General features: G+C 46.6%; 2 protein-coding genes across 2 annotated transcripts in view; one reads left to right on the forward strand and one right to left on the reverse strand.

Moving 5' to 3' along the window:
• LOC117740690 (hyaluronan and proteoglycan link protein 1-like) overlaps positions 1–1,945 on the forward strand; it is a 19,492-nt gene extending 17,547 nt beyond the window's left edge. The window contains 11 exon segments of the mRNA XM_034547221.1: positions 184–291; positions 294–346; positions 481–543; positions 545–667; positions 669–681; positions 791–826; positions 829–911; positions 913–1,014; positions 1,016–1,036; positions 1,038–1,095; positions 1,656–1,945. Of these exon segments, the coding sequence (XP_034403112.1) occupies positions 184–291; positions 294–346; positions 481–543; positions 545–667; positions 669–681; positions 791–826; positions 829–911; positions 913–1,014; positions 1,016–1,036; positions 1,038–1,095; positions 1,656–1,945 (950 nt within the window).
• A 4,059-nt stretch (positions 1,946–6,004) lies between these two features.
• Positions 6,005–23,104, reverse strand: part of vcanb (versican b) — a 30,962-nt gene continuing 13,862 nt past the window's right edge. Inside the window, 8 exon segments of the mRNA XM_034546858.1 lie at positions 6,005–7,444; positions 8,840–9,001; positions 9,004–9,021; positions 9,786–9,930; positions 11,261–11,343; positions 12,787–12,945; positions 15,503–15,616; positions 15,732–15,845. Coding sequence (XP_034402749.1) covers positions 7,299–7,444; positions 8,840–9,001; positions 9,004–9,021; positions 9,786–9,930; positions 11,261–11,343; positions 12,787–12,945; positions 15,503–15,616; positions 15,732–15,845 — 941 coding nt within the window. The 3' untranslated portion in view covers positions 6,005–7,298.

Here is a 23,104-nt window from a genome sequence, read left to right on the forward strand (position 1 = left end):
TCCCCCTGCTTACAGTGTTTATGCTAAGCTAGGCTATCCCGTCTTCTCTTGAAAGAAGGCAAATCAGTACATTTCCCAAAATCTCAAACTAATGCTTTAAAAGTTTGTATTCTGAAACCAAACGGCGATGACATTTGTATGGAAACCGGTCCAGTCGTTGATGTTGTTGTGTTTGTTCTGCAGAGAACGGGCCTCGGCTCTCCGTGGCGGCGGAACCGTTGAAGGTGGAGTCGAGGCGAGGAGGGAACGCCACGCTGCCGTGCAGCATCCGCATGGACCAATCACTGACTCCAGCCGGAAGATGAGGATCAAATGGACCAAGCTGACGGCAGACTACCTGAAAGAGGTCGCCGCTCATTTAGATCTATCTATATATATAGAGAGAGAGATATATATCTATATCTCTATATATTACCATTTATCTGTATTGAGTGTAAACACGAGGATACAAATAAACAGACCTTCTCTGTCTCGTTCCAGGTGGACGTGTTCGTCGCCATGGATTACCACAAACGGAGTTACGGCAGCTTCCACGGACGCGTCCCACCTGCAGGGCTCCTCCCCCATGGACGCCTCCCTGGTCATCACGGAGATCACCCTGGAGGATTATGGGAGATATAAGTGTGAAGTCATCGACGGGCTGGAAGACGGAACGGTGTTCGTGTCGCCTCGACCTGGAAGGTGAAGCAACTGTTTGAAACCAGGTGTTGAATGTCATGGTTCTGGAGCCGGATACTTCAGGTTCACTCTGCCCGCCCCCCCCCCCCCCGCCCCCCTCTGTTGTCTCCAGGCGTGGTCTTCCCCTACTTCCCCCGCCTCGGCCGCTACACCTCAACTTCTACGACGCCGAGCGGGCGTGCCGAGACCAGGACGCCACCGTGGCCTCCTTCGACCAGCTGCACGAGGCGTGGGCGAGGGAAGCTGGACTGGTGCAACGCCGGCTGGCTGAGCGACGGCTCGGTGCAGTACCCCATCACCACCCCCAGGGAACCCTGCGGGGGCAAGAACACGGTTGCCGGGGGTCCGAAACTACGGCCCTGAGGGACAAAGAGAAGAAACCACTACGACGTGTACTGCTCACTTCCCACTACAAAGGTAGAGGAGTGTGTGTGTGTGTTGTGTGTGTGTAGCTCCAGAAGACAGCAGTCCAATGAAACCAGCAGACTGGAGTGTTAGACCTCTTTCACTGTTGGCTCAACAAAGAAAAGTTACAATCCCACAATTTAAAATAGTTAGTAACAAAGTAACAAAAACACAATTTAAAAATACTGCGTTACAATAGTAAATGTAACAACATTTTTAGATACTTTGTTACAAGTAAAAATATCAATAACACAATTAAAAACACTGTTGCAAGTGAAACTCATGCATTTAAAATGATACTAGTGTAAAAATACTATTACCAACTTAACTTAATGTACTTTAAGTATTACACCTCAACATTTTCAGAGTGTTTACGGTCTAGTGTGTTGGATATGGTGGCATCTAGTGGTAAAACTGCAGATTACAACCAATGAAAAACTTCTTCCATGTAGAAAACTACAGAAAAAACATGAAAATAAGAACTTCCAATCTGGAGTCTTTTTCGGTTGGTCCGGCAGGACCTTTATTCTGAAATATTCTAATGCTCACCTGTCTCCGCCTTCCTGTCGCAGGGCGGTTCTACTACCTGATCCACCCCTCCAAGCTGACCTATGACGAGGCGGTCAGGGCGTGCCAGCAAGATGGCGCTCAGATCGCCAAAGTCGGCCAGATGTACGCCGCCTGGAAGCTGCTGGGCTACGACCGCTGCGACGCCGGCTGGTTGGCCGACGGCAGCGTCCGTTACCCCGTGTCCCGCCCCCGCCGGCGCTGCAGCCCCACGGAGGCCGCCGTCCGGTTCAGCGGCTTCCCGGACAAGAAGCACAAGCTGTACGGAGCGTACTGCTTCAAGGGCCACAACTGAGCTACACACACACGCACACACACACACACATGGGCATGCACACACATATACACACACACACACACACACACACACATGGGCATGCACACACATATACACACCCACACACACACACACATTCACACACTCACATGGGCATGCACACACACACACACACAGACACACACTCACATGGGCATGCACACACACACACATCCACACACACACGAGTGGACAAAGAGACCTTTAAGAACAACCACACTAAAACTGAGATGGTTTCTAGAAACCGGACGACATTGTTAGCTGACACTCTCTGAAGGATAGTTTACACATATTTAAGGTTCATATAATTTAACCAGTAGCTTTGGTTAAATTGGCACAATATCACAGCCATACTGTCAATCAATGGACACTATTATGAGAAGAAACCACACAACTGAACTGAGAACAGTATCACAGAAGAAGAAGAAGAAGAAGAAGAACTTGTGGTTGGATGCTTCGGCACTTATCTTGTGCTGAGAGGAAAGCTGTGATGTTGTGATGTGATGTCATGATGTCATGATAGTGATGTCATGTCATGATGTCATGATAGTGATGTCATGTCATGATGTGATGTCATGATGTGATGTCATGAAAGTGATGTTATGATGTGATAGTGATGTCATGATGTGATGTCATGATAGTGATGTCATGTCATGATAGTGATGTCATGATAGTGATGTCATGTCATGATATGATGTCATGATAGTGATGTCATGATGTGATAGTGATGTCATCACGTAGGAGCACGAGCAGCGCACAGCAAGGTGCTACGACCGGTACTTTGTACTTCATCCAGTATTTTATGTTTTTATACCAAAACATCTAAAGAAAATCCAATTGTTTAAGTAGAATGTTATTATCTAGAAATGTACTTCTGTTTATGACTTTTTCTTTTATATATACTGTAGAAATATTTACATTATTATAATTTTGTGTGTCTTATTAACTCTCAGAGTTTCTTTGGTTTACATAAAGCGTAACAGAACAACATCGGCACAAATGCATAAAAAGAAGAGAAGACTTTTGCACTGAACGTAGACGAGTAGTTCCATGTGCAGCAACACAAAATGTTTGGCGTGAATAGAAACAGCTGTTTAGACTTCAGAGCACGTTTAGCTTCTACGAGCACAAAGCAGCTCTCAGATCAGCTCTCACTATCTAGACCTCTATGTAGCGCCTTGAAAACTGCTATTTTGATAAGAATACTGTAGTTTCTTATAGAGAAAGAGTCCCGGTGTGACCTCTGGCCTTCGTATGTGACCTCTGGCTTCAGTATGTGACCTCCAGCCTCCGTCTGTAACACCACTAATCGTCTCAAAGGACCCCGACGTCACCGCGGACGTTCTCACAATACTTGATCGCCGCTTATCATTTGAGCTTAGAGACCTTCGTCACACAGATGTTTCTCTGCTAGTTACAGCAGGCAGTTTGTGGAAGTCTTCGATCTAAAAGTTGCTTTTGCAAACATTTGATGAGCCTCAAAAACTATAAATATTCGTCGATGGAAGTGTGCAATGTTAATGAAACGGAGAGATAATTAGTGTAAATTTCACGTTTGGTTCTTGCTTCAACAAAGGTTCATGGAAACCGGTCCAGGTTGATGGACGTAATCCTGCTGAAGAAAACAAACTGAACCTCACGGGACCGCCGTACTTATTTTAACCCAAACAGCCATCTTTTACGAAACCCAACCAATTGTTGTTGCCTAAACCTAACTAAGTATTGTACAATCTTTTCCTAAACCTAACTAAGTATTTTACGATCTCTTCCTGAACCTAACTAAGTATTTTACGATCTCTTCCTGAACCTAACTAAGTATTGTACGATCTTTTCCTAAACCTAACTAAGTATTTTACGATCTCTTCCTGAACCTAACTAAGTATTTTACGATCTTTTCCGGAACCTAACTATTTATTTCACGATTAGTTCCTGAACCTAAATAAGTATTTTACGATCTTTTCTGAACCTAACTAAGTATTTTATAATATCTTCCTCAACCTAACTAAGTATTTTACGAACTCGTCCTGAACTTAACTAAGTATTTTACTATATTTTCCTAAACCTCACTAAGTATTTTATAATCTTGTCCTGAACTTAACTAAGTAGTTTACTATCTTTTCCTGAACCTCACTAAGTATTTTAGGATATCTTCCTGAACCTAACTAAGTATTTTACGATCTTTTCTGAACCTAACTATGTATTTTACAAACTCGTCCTGAACTTAACTAAGTATTTTAGGATCTATTCCTGAACCTAACTAAGTATTTTAGGATATCTTCCTGAACCTCACTAAGTATTTTAGGATCTCTTCCTGAACCTAACTAAGTATTTTGCGATCTCGTACTGAACCTAACTAAGTATTTTACGATCTTTTCTGAACTTAACTAAGTATTTTCTGAAACAAAGACTGAAACAGGCGACTGTGGGATGAAGACGAAGTCCATGTGATAAAATCACCGGTTTACATCGTACGATTAGCGAAGTTACTCTCGGAGTAACGCACGAATGCTGAGGTCACCGATGGGACTCGGCCAGACGCGACCGCTATCGCAGCGCTGCAGTGACTCATAAACACAAACCAGTCCGCCTCAACGCTCGCTGTGGGAAACCGAGTGCTGGTTTCACAGAACCAGTTGCTGAGGAGTCGCAACGCTCAATGATTTGTTCCTTTTTTTTTTTTTTTTACTTGTGTTTTTGTCAGTTGTTGTAAAAACAGTTTGAAACCGATGTTTAGTGTGACTTTGTTAAACGGATTAAGTTAGTTTGACATTCTGGGAAAAAAAACACCTGGCAGCTTCCTGTAAAGCCACGACGTCATCGCTCATTCTCCCAGGATGCAACGCTCTCTGAGCTAAATCCACAAACAATCCGCTCTAAAGTAAACAAAACAAACAAGATGTCAGCTTTAAAGTTTCTGGTCGGCATGTTTTTTTAAATGTTGGACTAGCTGTTTCCCCCTTTATGCTAAGCTAAGCTAAGCTAACTGCCTGCTCGCTCAAGCTTCATATTACGCGTATTACACTTCTCAGTGATTATATTTCCCAAAATGTCAAACTATTCCTCCCAAATCTCCAGAAACATCTGTTGCTTTTTTCTTTAGTGTAATAATCCGACCAGTTTTGCTCGTCTTGTTAAAAACTGCAGCGTTCAGAGGAATCCTCCGGGGACCCGGCGACAAAATTACAATAAAACTGTACATAAACCTGGACTCTGCCTCCCGTCTCTTCACACAGGGAGCACTGAGTTCTCCTATTGTCCTGAATGCATCACGCTTGCAGCTCAGCCGGAGAGAAGTCAGCAGAGTTCAGGGTGTGATTGGCCTGCTGGCTATCAGGTGGAGTTCCTGAGGGATGCAGTCATGTTTCCAGAGGGGGCGGGCCAGAGAAACAAGGCCATTCATGGTGCTGCTTTCAGGGGATTTTGTAACTGAAATTCAGCATGTTGCCCAAAAACAGACAATGCTGTTTTTAGGACCCGAGTGACGGCGCGTTGGCTCTTTAAGTCGATTCATGTTCCAGCAGCTCGTTAAAGAATCAACAGAGTGCAAATCTATCGAAGTGGTCTGGTGTTGTTGCCTGAACCTGAAACTCAAGCGCCCCTGAACGTCTTGTTTTTGCTGCCCTCTAGTGGTTCAACTTCTCACCTCATCTATTTTTTTTATCTCAACTTAGTGTTACATATCTATCTCACCAGTTTGAGCTTTTTGATACTTCCAGCTTGTTTGAGATGTGGCTTTAATATCGAATATGTTAAAATACATTTGAAACATACATTTTGGAGGGAAAAGTGACAATGTGTGAAAACATTGAATCCATTATTATTATTATCCATTATCGTATCATTATAATTTCAGAAATACGCCTTCCGACTACCCAGTTTTATGAAAGGACCATTTTAGCTTCTTTGATACAACAATTAAAGTCGTACGTCCTCAATGGGCTACAGACAGGAGTCAGAGAGTATTAACATGTTGTTGCTTTTGGTCTAATATCGTCGTAATAAAGTGTTGTGTGTGAACAAACGACACTGAAACCGAGATGACGGACAATCTTTTAGTTTTTACAGCAACTCGATTGGAGAAAGAAACAACGATTACATGAACATCATCATCTCGTGCCACGGAAAACAAAATGCATAAACGGCAACAAACAATACGTCAAAAAAGAAAACACGAAGCGGAGGTCAAATGTACAAAAGTCACAGAACTAAACCTTGTTGCACATTTCTTTCACATTTCCCTTTATTTGTTGGACTAAAATCCCAGATACCAGATTATTTAACCGTCAAAGATGGAAGAAATGTTTTGCTGGAAGACAAACCTTTCATCTAACATCACAGTCCATTCATAGCTTTAAAGTATACAATAAGTTAAATTTATATGGCTTCATATAGTATTTAGAATATATATCCTATGATTAATAGCACACGCACATTCATAATAATCTCCTCTTTAAAGTGTGCCGCCTTTTAAATCTTCCTTTTTGTTTAAAAAAAAAAGCTTTTGTACAAAAATCTACACGTGGACTTCAGCCAGTAAAAATCGATCCAAACGAGGCGAAACTGAACCAATTAGAAAAATGCCCTGCGGTAATAATTTAAAAAGTGATGAATTCATGCCCTTCGTCGTCTCAATACTTAACTGGAAGTCTCCCGTGGTGATAAAAGGCCCCCTGTGGAGCCTTAGCACTATGCAGCCAGGTTTTTTATGGGTTATCCTCTTTAAAGAGCATCGACTGGGCCACGTTGTGTTTTGGGTCTCTGGGTCGAGAAACAACAGGACTATTGAAGCGTCGTCAGCCACCCTTTATATACTACTTGTGTGGTTTGGTATTCGGGTCTTCGGTACCGGCTCGTCGTGGTTCGGCCGATACGAGAGGGGGAAGACTACAGACCTCTGATTGGTCAACGTACAACGACAGTTTAAAGATGACGTCCCGCCCCTAGAGTTCGACAGGGAGGAAGTATTTAGGAAGTCGTCATCACCGGTTTCCTTCCACAAACAGCCAATGGGATTGTTCTTCTGTTTTTTTGGGATTGTTACAGAAAAACAAAACCTATATGAATGTTCCGGGTTTGGTTCATCAAGATGATCTCCACTCGTGAACTTTAATGATGTTTGAGGTGTAAAGAAGCCTCGCTGTGAAGGCACCGGACTTCCTGTTCAGGGCAAATGAAAGTAACTGGGGGGGGTGGGGGGGGGGGGTCAATGACCTGGTGCAACAGCTCCCTCGTCCTTTCCAGAGGCATCGGTAGGCGGTTCAGTCTCTCCGTCTATCGATGCCTCTGGACCGGCTGCCACCAATCAGCTCCTCTTCGAAAACCCACGAACCAATCAGGGGCTCGGTGGCTGCTGCTCTCGGCTCGGATCGGGCTCCTGAGGACTCATGGGGGGCTGCACGTGGTCCACGTGGTGGTCAGCGGGCCGGTTCTGTTGCTCGTTGCGGCGCCGGGAACTTAGAGCCCTGTGGTAGGTCGCGGCTGAGGAGACGGGTCAGACAAAAGAAAGGGTGTTAGGAAGCGAGGAGACAGTCAGACAAAAGAAAGGGTGTTAGGAAGCGAGGAGACAGTCAGACAAAAGAAAGGGTGTTAGGAAGCGAGGAAACGGGTCAGACAAAAGAAAGGGCGTTAGGAAGCGAGGAGACGGGTCAGACAAAAGAAAGGGCATTAGGAAGCGAGGAGACGGGTCAGACAAAAGAAAGGGCGTTAGGAAGCGAGGAGACGGTCAGACAAAAGAAAGGGCGTTAGGAAGCGAGGAGACGGGTCAGACAAAAGAAGGGGCGTTAGGAAGCGAGGAGACGGGTCAGACAAAAGAAAGGGCGTTAGGAAGCGAGGAGACAGTCAGACAAAAGAAAGGGCGTTAGGAAGCAAGGAGACGGGTCAGACAAAAGAAAGGGCGTTAGGAAGCGAGGAGACGGGTCAGACAAAAGAAAGGGCGTTAGGAAGCGAGGAGACAGTCAGACAAAAGAAAGGGCGTTAGGAAGCGAGGAGACGGTCAGACAAAAGAAAGGGCGTTAGGAAGCGAGGAGACGGTCAGACAAAAGAAAGGGCGTTAGGAAGCGAGGAGACGGTCAGACAAAAGAAAGGACGTTAGGAAGCGAGGAGACGGTCAGACAAAAGAAAGGACGTTAGGAAGCGAGGAGACGGTCAGACAAAAGAAAGGGCGTAAGGAAGCGAGGAGACGGTCAGACAAAAGAAAGGGCGTTAGGAAGCGAGGAGACGGTCAGACAAAAGAAAGGGCGTTAGGAAGCGAGGAGACGGTCAGACAAAAGAAAGGGCGTTAGGAAGCGAGGAGACGGGTCAGACAAAAGAAAGGGCGTTAGGAAGCGAGGAGACGGGTCAGACAAAAGAAAGGGCGTTATGAATCGAGGTGACGGGTCAGACAAAAGAAAGGGCGTTAGGAAGCGAGGAGACGGGTCAGACAAAAGAAAGGGCGTTAGGAAGCGAGGAGACGGTCAGACAAAAGAAAGGGCGTTAGGATGCGAGGAGACGGTCAGACAAAAGAAAGGACGTTAGGAAGCGAGGAGACGGTCAGACAAAAGAAAGGACGTTAGGAAGCGAGGAGACAGTCAGACAAAAGAAAGGGCGTTAGGAAGCGAGGAGACAGTCAGACAAAAGAAAGGGCGTTAGGAAGCGAGGAGACGGGTCAGACAAAAGAAAGGGCGTTAGGAAGCGAGGAGACGGGTCAGACAAAAGAAAGGGCGTTAGGAAGCGAGGAGACGGTCAGACAAAAGAAAGGACGTTAGGAAGCGAGGAGACAGTCAGACAAAAGAAAGGGCGTTAGGAAGCGAGGAGACGGTCAGACAAAAGAAAGGGCGTTAGGAAGCGAGGACACGCCTCTGAATGGTGTGCGGCCTCGTGATTCCGACCACTCACGGCTGGTGCAGGTGGCTTTGGGAGCGTCCCATTGGCCGTTGTCCCGGCAGCGGATGGTGGGGGCGTGTCTCTGGATGAAGCCCTGGTTGCAGTGGTAGCGCCGCAGGGTGTTGATCTCGTAGCGAGGCTTCACCGCCCCGAACACGTGCGTGTCCTTCACCACGGGGGCTGCCCGCAGGTCACTGGAGCAGAGCGTATTGTTATTGATTCATTCATGATTTGGTTGTACACAACTTGCCTGGTCTGTTTGCATCATAAACACCCTAGAACCAAAACAATGAACTGAAAGATGCTGAAATATGGATTTCATTTCCATTATTGATATGCAAATATTGAACTGCCAAGTATTTTGTAAACATCCGACATGCTGCCATTGATTTGGGTTTATTTTCTGCATTAAAAGAAACATCAGTGTGTGTTTTTTTGTGTTTTTTTTTTTTTGTGTTTTTTTTGTTTTTTTTTTTTGTGTTTGTGTGTTTGTTTTTTTGTGTTTATTGTGTTTTGTTTGTGTGTGTGTTTTTGTTTTTGTGTTTTGTTTTTTTTTGTGTTTTGTGTTCTGTGTGTTTCTGTGTTTTTGTGTGTTTTCTGTGTTATGTGTGTTTATGTGTTTATGTGTGTTTATGTGTGTTTATGTGTGTTAATGTGTGTTTACGTGTGTTTATGTGTGTTTATGTGTTTATGTGTGTTTCTGTGTTTCTGTGTGTTTATGTGTGTTAATGTGTGTTTCTGTGTGTTTATGTGTGTTTATGTGTGTTTATGTGTTTATGTGTGTTTATGTGTGTTTATGTGTGTTAATGTGTGTTTACGTGTGTTTATGTGTGTTTATGTGTTAATGTGTGTTTCTGTGTGTTTCTGTGTTTATGTGTGTTTATGTGTGTTTATGTGTGTTTCTGTGTTTCTGTGTGTGTTTCTGTGTGTTTCTGTGTTTCTGTGTGTTTCTGCGTACCTGTCCCCTTCTTGCAGGTGAAGGTCAGGTGGTAGTTGCAGGGCACGTCGTTCCACTGTCCTCCCTCGTGCCAGATCATCACCACACAGTCCTCCCCCGAATGGAAGAAGCTGTCCGGTTGGTTCGGCTTCCAGTGGTCGTATTGCTGTCAGAACACAAGTATTAAAACTTCCTCACAGCTCTGTGACGTGGGGCCACAGGTCAAAGGTCAACGTCTCGAGGGTCGGGAAAGCGCAAACGCAAAAACAAGGGTGTTTTTTTTTTTAAGGTTACATCAATTAAAAAAGGGCATAAAAAGGCAGTTTCCATACTGACTGTGGTCCCCCTTGAGGAGACGGATGTAATTCCCAGAAAGAGCAGATGGTGGTGCTGCTCCGTAGAGCTTTCTGCTTTTTAATAACAAAAGCACACAAACATGAATATGGATGTATTTAGAGTGTCCCCCCCCCTCCCCCCCCCTCCCAGGGTGGGCCTCCCTGCTAAGTGATAACACATTACACCAGCAGAGCCCACCCCCCGTATCATGTTGTCTTATCCAGCTCACATGCTGCAACAGCTGAGCGCAGTGTTGGAGGGTTGCATCATCGGGAGGAAAACAAGAAAACGTTTCTGCAGAAGATGAAATGTGGCCTCAAATTATTCTTCATGTGAATGTAAATGTAATATTTAATGCTTTACCTGTAAAACCATCGATTTGTAATTTGAACAATGTAAAAAATGTTTTAACTAATTCTTTGTTTACATGATTCAAGTCTGTCTGCGTCTATAAAACATGGCTCAACAAGAAAGGGTAACAGGTTCCCAATGGCTCAATTAATTTGTATCCCAAGAAGGGGGCAAGGGTGAATGTGTGTGTGTGGGGGAGGTGGGGGGGGGGGGGGGGTTCTCTCCCCTCTAAGCCAACATGCTGAGGTTTAGTAGCTGTATTGTTGACTTCTGAGCAAAGCACAGCTGATTGAATGTATTTAGTTCTGCAGGTTTGACGATCCTTCTGACACTCGTTGAGGTTCAGTTTGCTGCAGCTCGCCGTCTCTAGATGCATCAAAACATCTCTAGATGCATCAAAGCGTCTCGAGATGCAGTCAAGCGTCTCTAGGTGCATTAAAGCATCTCTAGGTGCATTAAAGCGTTTCTAGATGCAGTAAAGCGTCTCTAGATGCAGTAAAGCGTCTCTAGATGCAGTAAAGCGTTTCTAGATGCAGTAAAGCGTCTCTAGGTGCATTAAAGCATCTCTAGGTGCATTAAAGCGTTTCTAGATGCAGTAAAGCGTCTCTAGATGCAGTAAAGCGTTTCTAGATGCAGTAAAGCGTCTCTAGGTGCATTAAAGCATCTCTAGGTGCATTAAAGCGTTTCTAGATGCAGTAAAGCGTCTCTAGATGCAGTAAAGCGTTTCTAGATGCAGTAAAGCGTCTCTAGATGCAGTAAAGTGTCTCTAGATGCAGTAAAGCGTTTCTAGCTGCATTTAAGCGTCTCACCATTGGGTTTGCGTCCGTCCACCTGAAGTCTCTCTCAAACATCTTGTCGTTCAGGCCGAGCCACTGGTAGCCGCTCCCCAGACCTACAGAGGTAAAAAAAAACACTTTAAAGTCGAGCGAGGCGATGAAGTGTTGATTTACAAGTTAGTGGAACATCAGCCGTTGTAAAGGAGTCCATCACGTCTCCGGTTCCCCAATAAACCGAGAGCCTGTTTACATGGAGCTCTTTGTTTTATCTCACTGAGCGTCTTCTTTGGACCGGAGTGCAAACAAAGCCTCGTCCTAATGTGCACTCAAACCGCTTTACAAGCTTTAAAGACGGCCAGTGTATCAACGAAGGGGCCAGAAATATCTTAATATCTACAGAAATCTTCATAAAATATTGAGTTTGCCAAATACATGCAGCTTTAACACATGAAGCATAGACTTCTATACAACCAGAGGAGTCGCCCCTGGTGGTCAGGAGAGAGAATGCAGCTTTAACACATGAAGCATAGACTTCTATACAACCAGAGGAGTCGCCCCCTGGTGGTCAGGAGAGAGAATGCAGCTTTAACACATGAAGCATAGACTTCTATACAACCAGAGGAGTCGCCCCCTGGTGGTCAGGAGAGAGAATGCAGCTTTAACACATGAAGCATAGACTTCTATACAACAAGAGGAGTCGCCCCCTAGTGGTCAGGAGAGAGAATGAAGCTTTAACACATGAAGCATAGACTTCTATACAACCAGAGGAGTCGCCCCCTGGTGGTCAGTAGAGAGAATGCAGCTTTAACACATGAAGCTTAGACTTCTATACAACCAGAGGAGTCACCCCCTGGTGGTCAGGAGAGAGAATGCAGCTTTAACACATGAAGCATAGACTTCTATACAACCAGAGGAGTCGCCCCCTGGTGGTCAGGAGAAAGAATGCAGCTTTAACACATGAAGCTTAGACTTCTATACAACCAGAGGAGTCGCCCCCTGGTGGTCAGGAGAGAGAATGCAGCTTTAACACATGAAGCATAGACTTCTATACAACCAGAGGAGTCGCCCCCTGGTGGTCAGGAGAGAGAATGCAGCTTTAACACATGAAGCATAGACTTCTATACAACCAGAGGAGTCGCCCCCTGGTGGTCAGGAGAGAGAATGCAGCTTTAACACATGAAGCATAGACTTCTATACAACCAGAGGAGTCGCCCCCTGGTGGTCAGGAGAAAGAATGCAGCTTTAACACATGAAGCTTAGACTTCTATACAACCAGAGGAGTCGCCCCCTGGTGGTCAGGAGAGAGAATGCAGCTTTAACACATGAAGCATAGACTTCTATACAACCAGAGGAGTCGCCCCCTGGTGGTCAGTAGAGAGAATGCAGCTTTAACACATGAAGCATAGACTTCTATACAACCAGAGGAGTCGCCCCCTGGTGGTCAGGAGAGAGAATGCAGCTTTAACACATGAAGCATAGACTTCTATACAACCAGAGGAGTCGCCCCCTGGTGGTCAGGAGAGAGAATGCAGCTTTAAGACGCCTCGTGACCGACTTACGGTTGACAAACAGCTGCTCCTCATGAGACAGGATGCTGGCCAGGTGGGCGCCGTGCATCCGGCACTCCCTCTCCGCGGCGTCCCACGTCCGCCGGTGTGTGAAGTACTTGTAGCAGTGAGACTGAAACTTCTTCCACCCGAATCCACAAACTTCCGTGTCTGCAGGGAGGAGCACAGGAACGAGTTGTTCATAACCCAGAAGAGTTTCTACAGCATCTGTTGTTCAGAGGAAGCACTCCGATAAACACGGAATAAACAGTGAAGTCGTGCGTGGCCAGATTCACACTAAAATCTGGATTATTTACATGAAGACGACCACAGGATGGAGGATTCAAAATCTGATGATGAGGCAACTTTACTTGTTTATTTCTCATTGAACTCTTTTGTTCAGGCCACAGAGAAAGAGAGAAAGAGAGAGAGAGATATATAGAGAGAGAGAGAAAGAGAGAGAGACAGTTGAGGTCTTTCTCTAAATGAACTTCATTAACCTAACAACTTCCAGTTTTCTGCAGGTCACACACACACACACACACACACACACACACACACACACACACACACACACACACACACACACACACACACACACACACACACACCACACACACACACACACATACAATAGACGTTTTGTTTCTTCAGAATGATGGAGAGCTGCTGAGGCTTCAGGGTTTTAATCTTCAGCCCTCCTGGTCTGAGAGACACCTGAAGGCTTCATAGAGAACCGGTTCTGGTTCTGGTTCATCCAGAAGACGAAGGAAAGGTTGAGTACGTTACTCCGATTCACTGAAACACAGCTGCAAACTGTTTGAATAATCACTGCAATTATCAGTTTCTTTTTCTCTCTCTGCCTGTCTGTCTGACGATCAAACATCTCACAGTTCAGTGTTACGACTCACAGCAGAAACTAGAAAACAAATAAAATAAAAGCGACCTAATTATTCATAAACGTGACACATTGAAATGACTTTGTGGAAAATATGAATCGTGGGTCTGAAGCTCCGTCGCTGCTAACGAGAGAAATATTGAAGGAAAAGCTGGAACTAATCTGCAGAGGAGCCGACGCCCAGAGCTGCAAACTCTGAGGACCCCAGACTGCCACCTGTGTGTGTGTGTGTGTGTGTGTGTGTGTGTGTGTGAGCACGTGCGTGCATGCGTGCGTGTGTGTGTACTCACTATTCATGTTCATAAAAAACATTGTATTTAATGCTCTGTTGTTGAGATCTTTGTTTCTTTTCGTCAGTAGATATCTTCTAAATTCTCAAAAATGTACCGTTTGTGCCTCATTTATTTAAACATAACATTTCAGAAAATAAACTTAATATAGCGTATCTAATCTTATGGTTTATCTCATCGTATCATAGCATAGTTCAATTCAATTCAGTTTATTTTGTATAGCCCAATATCACAAATTTCAGATTTGCCTCAAAGGGGCATAATGTATTCTATTGTAGCGTTTATCATATCACCTTGAGACCTTTCTAGGAGGCAGCAGCTTACCTTGAGACCTTTGTAGGAGGCATTAGCTCACATTGAGACCTTTGTAGGAGGCATTAGCTTACCTTGAGAACTTTGTAGGAGGCATTAGCTCACCTTGAGACCTTTCTAGGAGGCAGCAGCTCACCTTGAGACCTTTGTAGGAGGCATTAGCTCACATTGAGACCTTTGTAGGAGGCATTAGCTTACCTTGAGACCTTTCTAGGAGGCAGAAGCTTACCTTGAGACCTTTGTACGAGGCATTAGCTCACCTTGAGACCTTTGTAGGAGGCATTAGCTCACATTGAGACCTTTGTAGGAGGCATTAGCTTACCTTGAGACCTTTGTAGGAGGCATTAGCTCACCTTGAGACCTTTGTAGGAGGCATTAGCTTACCTTGAGACCTTTGTAGGAGGAATTAGCTTACCTTGAGACCTTTGTAGGAGGCATTAGCTTACCTTGAGACCTTTCTAGGAGGCATTAGCTTACCTTGAGACCTTTGTAGGAGGCATTAGCTCACCTTGAGACCTTTGTACGAGGCATTAGCTTACCTTGAGACCTTTGTAGGAGGCATTAGCTCACCTTAAGACCTTTGTAGGAGGCATTAGCTCACCTTGAGAACTTTGTACAAGGCATTAGCTTACCGTGAGACCTTTCTAGGAGGCAGCAGCTTACCTTGAGACCTTTGTAGGAGGCATTAGCTCACCTTGAGACCTTTGTAGGAGGCAGCAGCTTACCGTGATACCTTTGTAGGAGGCATTAGCTCACCTTGAGACCTTTGTAGGAGGCATTAGCTCACCTTGAGACCTTTGTAGGAGGCAGCAGCTTACCGTGATACCTTTGTAGGAGGCATTAGCTCACCTTGAGACCTTTGTAGGAGGCAGCAGCTTACCGTGATACCTTTGTAGGAGGCATTAGCTCACCTTGAGACCTTTGTAGGAGGCATTAGCTTACCTTGAGACCTTTGTAGGAGGCATTAGCTTACCTTGAGACCTTTGTAGGAGGCATTAGCTTACATTGAGACCTTTCTAGGAGGCATTAGCTTACCTTGAGACCTTTGTAGGAGGCATTAGCTCACCTTGAGACCTTTGTAGGAGGCATTAGCTCACCTTAAGACCTTTGTAGGAGGCATTAGCTCACATTAAGACCTTTCTAGGAAGCATTAGCTCACCTTAAGACCTTTCTATGAGGCATTAGCTCACCTTGATACCTTTGTAGGAGGCAGGAGGTATTAGCTCACCTTGCTCACAGAGCTCTCCTGAGTAGCTGGGCAGACAGAGGCAGGTGAAGGAGCCGACTGCATCCAGACAGGTGGCTCCGTTCAGACAGGGGTTGGACCGGCACTCGTCCACCTCTGCACACGCACAACAGCAGTTTATCATGCATCTGTCAGTACGAGGCCATTATACATATATATATGAATATAAATGTGTGTGTGTGTGTGTGTGTGTGTGTGTGTGTGTGTGTACCTGCTTCACAGCGAGGCCCAGTGTATCCAGGTGCACAGACGCAGATCTGCTGTGTGTGTTTCTTGTAGCAGGAGCCTCCATTGCGACACTCGGAGGAGGAGCACGACAGCAGATCTAAGAAACAACACCATCACACTTTACAGAACCGGCAATGCCTTCACACTGGTTACAATGGTTTAAAAAAGTTTATTTTATTAGTTTATGAGGCACACCGTGGACTTTTGACAGACCTATTTTTTTTTTCTTCTATTTATTTATTTATTTTTCTATTTCTATATTTGTCTATTTTTTCTTTTCTTCTATTTATTTATTTATTCGTCTATTTATTTTTTATTTCTATATTTGTCTATTTATTTATTCATTTTTCTATTTATATATTTGTCTATTTTTTTGTCTATTTATATTTTGTTCTATTCATTTATTTATTTTTCTATTTGTCTATTTATTTATTCGTCTATATATTTATTTGTCTATTTATTTATTTTTCTATTTCTATATTTGTCTATTTATTTATTCATTTTTCTATTTATATATTTGTCTATTTATTTTTCTATTTATTTATTTTTCTATTCATTTATTTATTTTTCTATTTATATATTTGTCTATTTATTTATTCGTCTATTTAATTATTTATTTTTCTATTTATATATTTGTCTATGTATTTTTTTATTTTTCAATTTATTTATTTGTTTATTTATTTAATTAGCTTCATTTGGTGTGCATTAGTCTCTTTAGCCCGTGAGCTGCTGGAAGGAAGAAGCTGCTGTACCTCTGACGTCCACCGGGTGACCTCCACAGAATCCGGCTGCTGCGTGGTCTCTAGCGGTGTCTGGGGGAGCGCCTCCACCAGATCGGGGGTCATCTCTGTGTCATAGTGCACAAAATCCTCCTGGAGCAGAGGGGTGGTGGCGGGGTCCGGGACCAGAGCCCACGGGGCACCGAGTGGGTGTTGTGTTCGAACGTGTACAAGGGCGAGGTGACGTGCTGCGCGGAGCTCGTGGAGGACTCCTCGGCCCGTGGTGGGTGGTGGTCTTCAGTTGTTGTGGGCTCAGCGAGGGCGGACGGGGTCACGTCCTCGCTGACGTGTGTGGCGACCGTGGTTCGGCCTCCAGGAGTCGCAGCTGCCGCATCTGGTAAAACGGTAACGGTGACCTCTTTAAGAGGGTCGACCGGACCACCCTGTTCGCTGGGAACCTCCCCCTGCCCGGACAGCTGCTGCGCACCTGAGCCCGCCTCGGTGACCGGGTCAACGGTTGCAGGCCGCCGGGTGCTGAGGGTGGAGGAAACCGCCGGCGGCGTGCTGGTAAAGCCGGGCGTCTCCGGAGGGTCTTGCCCCGAAGCCTCTTGACCCGAAGCCTCTTGACCCGAAGCCTCGTACTCTCCAGAGGCCGACCCGTCTGAGACCACCGCCCGGGTCCGCGCGGTGGTCTCCGGCCAGTAGGAGGTAGGAGGTTCCGTCCCGCCGATTTCCATCTCGTCGGTAATCACGGAGGACCGGCTTCCTGAGGCCGGCGTGGGCGGAACACCGTCTGCAGAGCCCTCCATCCCGGAGCCCTCCATCCCAGAGCCCTCCCTCCCGGAGCCCTCCCTCCCGGAGCCCTCCATCCCGGAGCCCTCCATGTCCTCGTAGGTGGAGACCCTGTCAGGGACCGGCTGCCAGACCCCGGCGGAGACCGGGCTCCCTAGGGGGGAGACCGGGAGAGTGTGCGGGGTTGCGGTTGTGGTTTGATCAGCTGGTTCTAGAGGTCTGACTTCAGGGACAACGTCTGGGGATCTGACTGGAGTATGAGGGGCCGTCTCACTGGGGTCCTTTGTAGGTGTCTCCTTTGTCGGTGTCTCCTCTTTAGGCGTCTCCTTTGTCAGTGTCTCCTCTTTAGGCGTCTCCTTTGTCGGTGTCTCCTCTTTAGGCGTCTCCTTTGTCAGTGTCTCCTCTTTAGGCGTTTCCTTTGTCAGTGTCTCCTCTTTAGGTGTTTCCTTTGTCAGTGTCGTCTCCTCTTTAGGTGTTTCCTTTGTCAGTGTCTCCTCTTTAGGCGTCTCCTTTGTCAGTGTCTCCTCTTTAGGTGTTTCCTTTGTCAGTGTCTCCTCTTTAGGTGTTTCCTTTGTCAGTGTCGTCTCCTCTTTAGGTGTTTCCTTTGTCAGTGTCTCCTCTTTAGGTGTTTCCTTTGTCAGTGTCTCTTTAGGCGTTTCCTTTGTCAGTGTCTCCTCTTTAGGTGTTTCCTTTGTCAGTGTCTCTTTAGGCGTCTCCTTTGTCAGTGTCTCCTCTTTAGGTGTTTCCTTTGTCAGTGTCTCCTCTTTAGGTGTTTCCTTTGTCAGTGTCGTCTCCTCTTTAGGTGTTTCCTTTGTCAGTGTCTCCTCTTTAGGCGTCTCCTTTGTCAGTGTCTCCTCTTTAGGTGTTTCCTTTGTCAGTGTCTCTTTAGGCGTTTCCTTTGTCAGTGTCTCCTCTTTAGGCGTCTCCTTTGTCAGTGTCTCCTCTTTAGGTGTTTCCTTTGTCAGTGTCTCCTCTTTAGGTGTTTCCTTTGTCAGTGTCGTCTCCTCTTTAGGTGTTTCCTTTGTCAGTGTCTCCTCTTTAGGCGTCTCCTTTGTCAGTGTCTCCTCTTTAGGCGTTTCCTTTGTCAGTGTCTCCTCTTTAGGTGTTTCCTTTGTCAGTGTCTCCTGTTTAGGTGTCTCCTTTGTCAGTGTCTCCTTTTTAGGTGTTTCCTTTGTCAGTGTCTCCTCTTTTGGTGTTTCCTTTGTCAGTGTCTCCTCTTTAGGCATTTCCTTTGTCAGTGTCTCCTTTTTAGGTGTTTCCTTTGTCAGTGTCTCCTCTTTAGGCGTCTCCTTTGTCAGTGTCTCCTTTTTAGGTGTTTCCTTTGTCAGTGTCTCCTCTTTAAGTGTCTCCTCTTTAGGTGTCTCCTTTGTCAGTGTCTCCTCTTTAGGTGTTTCCTTTGTAGGTGTCTCCTTTGTCAGTGTCTCCTCTTTAGGTGATTCCTTTGTCAGTGTCTCCTCTTTAAGTGTCTCCTCTTTAGGTGCCTCCTTTGTCAGTGTCTCCTCTTTAGGTGTTTCCTTTGTAGGCGTCTCCTTTGTCAGTGTCTCCTTTGCAGGCTTCTCCTCTGTCGGCGTCTCCTTCGCCGGCGTCTCCTTCGTCGGCGTCTCCTTCGTCGGCGTCTCCTTTGTCAGCGTCTCCTCTGTCGGCGTCTCCTCTGTCGGCGTCTCCTTCGTCGGCGTCTCCTTTGTCAGTGTCTCCTTTGCAGGCTTCTCCTCTGTCGGCGTCTCCTTCGCCGGCGTCTCCTTCGTCGGCGTCTCCTCTGTCGGCGTCTCCTCTGTCGGCGTCTCCTTCGTCGGCGTCTCCTTTGTCAGTGTCTCCTTTGCAGGCTTCTCCTCTGTCAGTGTCTCCTCTTTAGGCGTTTCCTTTGTCAGTGTCTCCTCTTTAGGCGTCTCCTTTGTCAGTGTCTCCTCTTTAGGTGTTTCCTTTGTCAGTGTCTCCTCTGTCAGTGTCTCCTCTTTAGGTGTCTCCTTTGTCAGTGTCTCCTCTTTAGGTGTCTCCTTTGTCAGTGTCTCCTTTGTAGGTGTTTCCTTTGTAGGTGTCTCCTTTGTCAGTGTCTCCTTTGCAGGCTTCTCCTCTGTCAGCGTCTCCTTTGCAGGCTTCTCCTCTGTCAGCGTCTCCTTCGTCGGCGTCTCCTTCGTCGGCGTCTCCTTCGTTGGCGTCTCCTTTGTCGGTGTCTCCTCTTTAGGTGTCTCCTTTGTCGGTGTCTCCGCTGTCGGCGTCTCCTTTGTCAGTGTCTCCTCTGTCGGCGTCTCCTTCGTCGGCGTCTCCTTTGTCAGTGTCTCCTTTGCAGGCTTCTCCTCTGTCAGTGTCTCCTCTTTAGGCGTTTCCTTTGTCAGTGTCTCCTCTTTAGGCGTCTCCTTTGTCGGTGTCTCCTCTGTCGGCGTCTCCTCTGTCGGCGTCTCCTTCGTCGGCGTCTCCTTTGTCAGTGTCTCCTTTGCAGGCTTCTCCTCTGTCAGTGTCTCCTCTTTAGGCGTTTCCTTTGTCAGTGTCTCCTCTTTAGGCGTCTCCTTTGTCAGTGTCTCCTCTTTAGGCGTTTCCTCTGTCAGTGTCTCCTCTTTAGGTGTTTCCTTTGTCAGTGTCTCCTCTTTAGGCGTTTCCTTTGTCAGTGTCTCCTCTTTAGGCGTCTCCTTTGTCAGTGTCTCCTCTTTAGGCGTTTCCTCTGTCAGTGTCTCCTTTTTAGGTGTTTCCTTTGTCAGTGTCTCCTCTTTAGGTGTTTCCTTTGTCAGTGTCTCCTCTGTCGCCGTCTCCTCTGTCGCCGTCTCCTCTGTGTGGATTTCGATGGCCTCGTAGTCAAAGGGAGTCACGTACCCGTCCTCCGTCTCCTCCCCCTTGTCTACCTGGACAGGTGTGGCCATCTCAAACTGGTCTCCTCGGGCTTCCTCCGGCAGCTGTTGCTCAAATTTCACCTGATCGGACCAGAGAGGCGTGTTAGTGGTTCACGTCTGATAATTACATCGAAGAAAAAAAAAGTGGGCACACATAAAAAGTAAATTTTTGCCAACAGACATTATGATGAAATGAATCAACCTTTTGGTCAACGGGTGAAAACTGAACAGATTCTTTTACTATTTTAAAGTCAAAGACCAACACAAAAAGATGTGGTTTGACATGTTTCAGCTAAAAAGAAGCAGACTGTAATAACTCTGACTACTTTTGTCTGCACAACAACATTCTTTTATAATTACGAATATGACAATATTCCAATTTGATACCAATCACGTGAATGAGATTTCCCAATTGGATAAACCGTAAAGGAATGCCCGTAAAGGAATTCTTCTGGTGAAGTTATCAGAGCTTTGAGGGGAACAACGTCACAGATTGATGAACTAAATGAAAGATAAAAAACCACCTCGTGTTTCCCGTTGACGAAGCTGACGCTCGGCGGCGGGTCGAGGGGGGAAACCTCCGCGGAGTCCACCTCCCCGCTGCCCTGCACCGCTTCGCTGGTCACCCGGGAGAGGTCGGTGATCTGGGGGAACTGGGAGACCTCGGAGCCGGCGATGCCCATCGCGGGCTGGTTCAGGATGTCCAGGATGTTGTCGACTGGAGACCGACAGGAAACAGAGAGTTGAAAATACAGTTCACACTGGGCCCAGGATTGATTGATAGAATAACCCATATGGTGGGAACGGAGAGGGAACTTGTGCAGAACGTGCCGTAAACACAGAGTTCCATGAGACGGATTTCACCGCTCGGCTGAGAGTGTGTGTGTGTGTGTTCCCTCAGACCAATGTTCCCTTAGCCCCATGTTCCCTTCAGCCCCATGTTCCCTTCAGCCCCATGTTCCCTTCAGCCCCATGTTCCCTTCAGCCCCATGTTCCCTTAGTCCCATGTTCCCTTCAGCCCCATGTTCCCTTCAGCCCCATGTTCCCTTCAGCCCCATGTTCCCTTCAGCCCCATGTTCCCTTAGTCCCATGTTCCCTTCAGCCCCATGTTCCCTTAGCCCCATGTTCCCTTCAGCGTCATGTTCCCTTAGCGTCATGTTCCCTTCAGCCCCATGTTCCCATAGTCCCATGTTCCCTTCAGCCCCATGTTCCCTTAGTCCCATGTTCCCTTCAGCCCCATGTTCCCTTAGTCCCATGTGCCCTTAGTCCCATGTTCCCTTAGCCCCATGTTCCCTTCAGCCCCATGTTCCCTTAGCGTCATGTTCCCTTCAGCCCCATGTTCCCTTAGCATCATGTTCCCTTCAGCCCCATGTTCCCTTAGTCCCATGTTCCCTTAGTCCCATGTTCCCTTCAGCCCCATGTTCCCTTCAGCCCCATGTTCCCTTCAGCCCCATGTTCCCTTAGTCCCATGTTCCCTTCAGCCCCATGTTCCCTTAGCCCCATGTTCCCTTCAGCGTCATGTTCCCTTAGCGTCATGTTCCCTTCAGCCCCATGTTCCCATAGTCCCATGTTCCCTTCAGCCCCATGTTCCCTTAGTCCCATGTTCCCTTCAGCCCCATGTTCCCTTAGTCCCATGTGCCCTTAGTCCCATGTTCCCTTAGCCCCATGTTTCCTTCAGCCCCATGTTCCCTTAGCGTCATGTTCCCTTCAGCCCCATGTTCCCTTAGCATCATGTTCCCTTCAGCCCCATGTTCCCTTAGTCCCATGTTCCCTTAGTCCCATGTTCCCTTCAGCCCCATGTTCCCTTCAGCCCCATGTTCCCTTAGCCCCATGTTCCCTTAGCCTCATGTTCCCTTAGCGCCATGTTCCCTTAGCGCCATGTTCCCGTAGCCCCATGTTCCCTTAGCCTCATGTTCCCTTAGCCTCATGTTCCCTTAGCCTCATGTTCCCTTAGCCTCATGTTCCCTTAGCCCCATGTTCCCTTAGCGTCATGTTCCCTCAGCCCCATGTTCCCTTAGCCTCATGTTCCCTTCAGCCCCATGTTCCCTTAGCCCCATGTTCCCTTAGCGTCATGTTCCCTCAGCCCCATGTTCCCTTAGCCTCATGTTCCCTTAGCCCCATGTTCCCTTAGCCCCATGTTCCCTTAGCCTCATGTTCCCTTAGCCCCATGTTCCCTTAGCGTCATGTTCCCTCAGCCCCATGTTCCCTTAGCCTCATGTTCCCTTAGCCCCAAGTTCCCACAGAAACTATTCTAGAAGTAAATGTTAGATTAGAACCAGCAGACCCTTTCCAAAGATTAGCAGCAGCAAAACAACACGATCCAGACGTCCCTCCAGAGCCCGAGAGTGAGGACTTTCCAACAAGAAATGTTAGAAACCAGATGCCTGGACTTTGGGGCCCCCCTGAGCACTTGGACCCCTGGGCCTTGGCCTGGTTAGTCGGAACACTAATCCCTCCATGGTGGCAATACAAAGAAACGAGGGGAAAGAAAGAGATTGTTGGAAAAGTTGTTAGTTACGGCAATTCAGGCGGCTCCCTGGAGAAAAGACCAGTAGGGGCTCATATCTGGGGTTGTTGTCGGCTGTCTGCAGATATTTAGACAAAAAGCAGGTCTTTACAGGACGACCACCAGTGGGTTTTAATGAGAAGACAACGAGAAAGAGTCATTTGCTCTGATATATTTTACTATTCGTGGGGCTGATTTCCAAACGGAGACGCCGGGATGTGTTTACATGTTAAGATACAACAATTGGCCGAACAGAGAAAACTGACTTGAAAACTTTCCACATCTGGCTCTGCAAACAGCGAGAGCGTGTGTGTGTTTGTGTGTGTGTGTTTGTGTGTGTGTGCGTGTGACTCAGCCACAGCAGATTACTGTAGAGTCTAAACACACTGAAATCTAAATGTTCTCAAAGAAAGATTGAACCGTTTCATGTGAAACGTAAGAACGTTGGTTCCAAAGCCCACCGGGCTTGAGACAGGTGCGGAGGAGAAACATGAATATGAGTTGTAGTTCAGTCCAG

The sequence above is a fragment of the Cyclopterus lumpus genome, chromosome 12 (assembly GCF_009769545.1).
Source record: "Cyclopterus lumpus isolate fCycLum1 chromosome 12, fCycLum1.pri, whole genome shotgun sequence".
NCBI classification, from domain to species: Eukaryota; Metazoa; Chordata; class Actinopteri; order Perciformes; family Cyclopteridae; genus Cyclopterus; species Cyclopterus lumpus.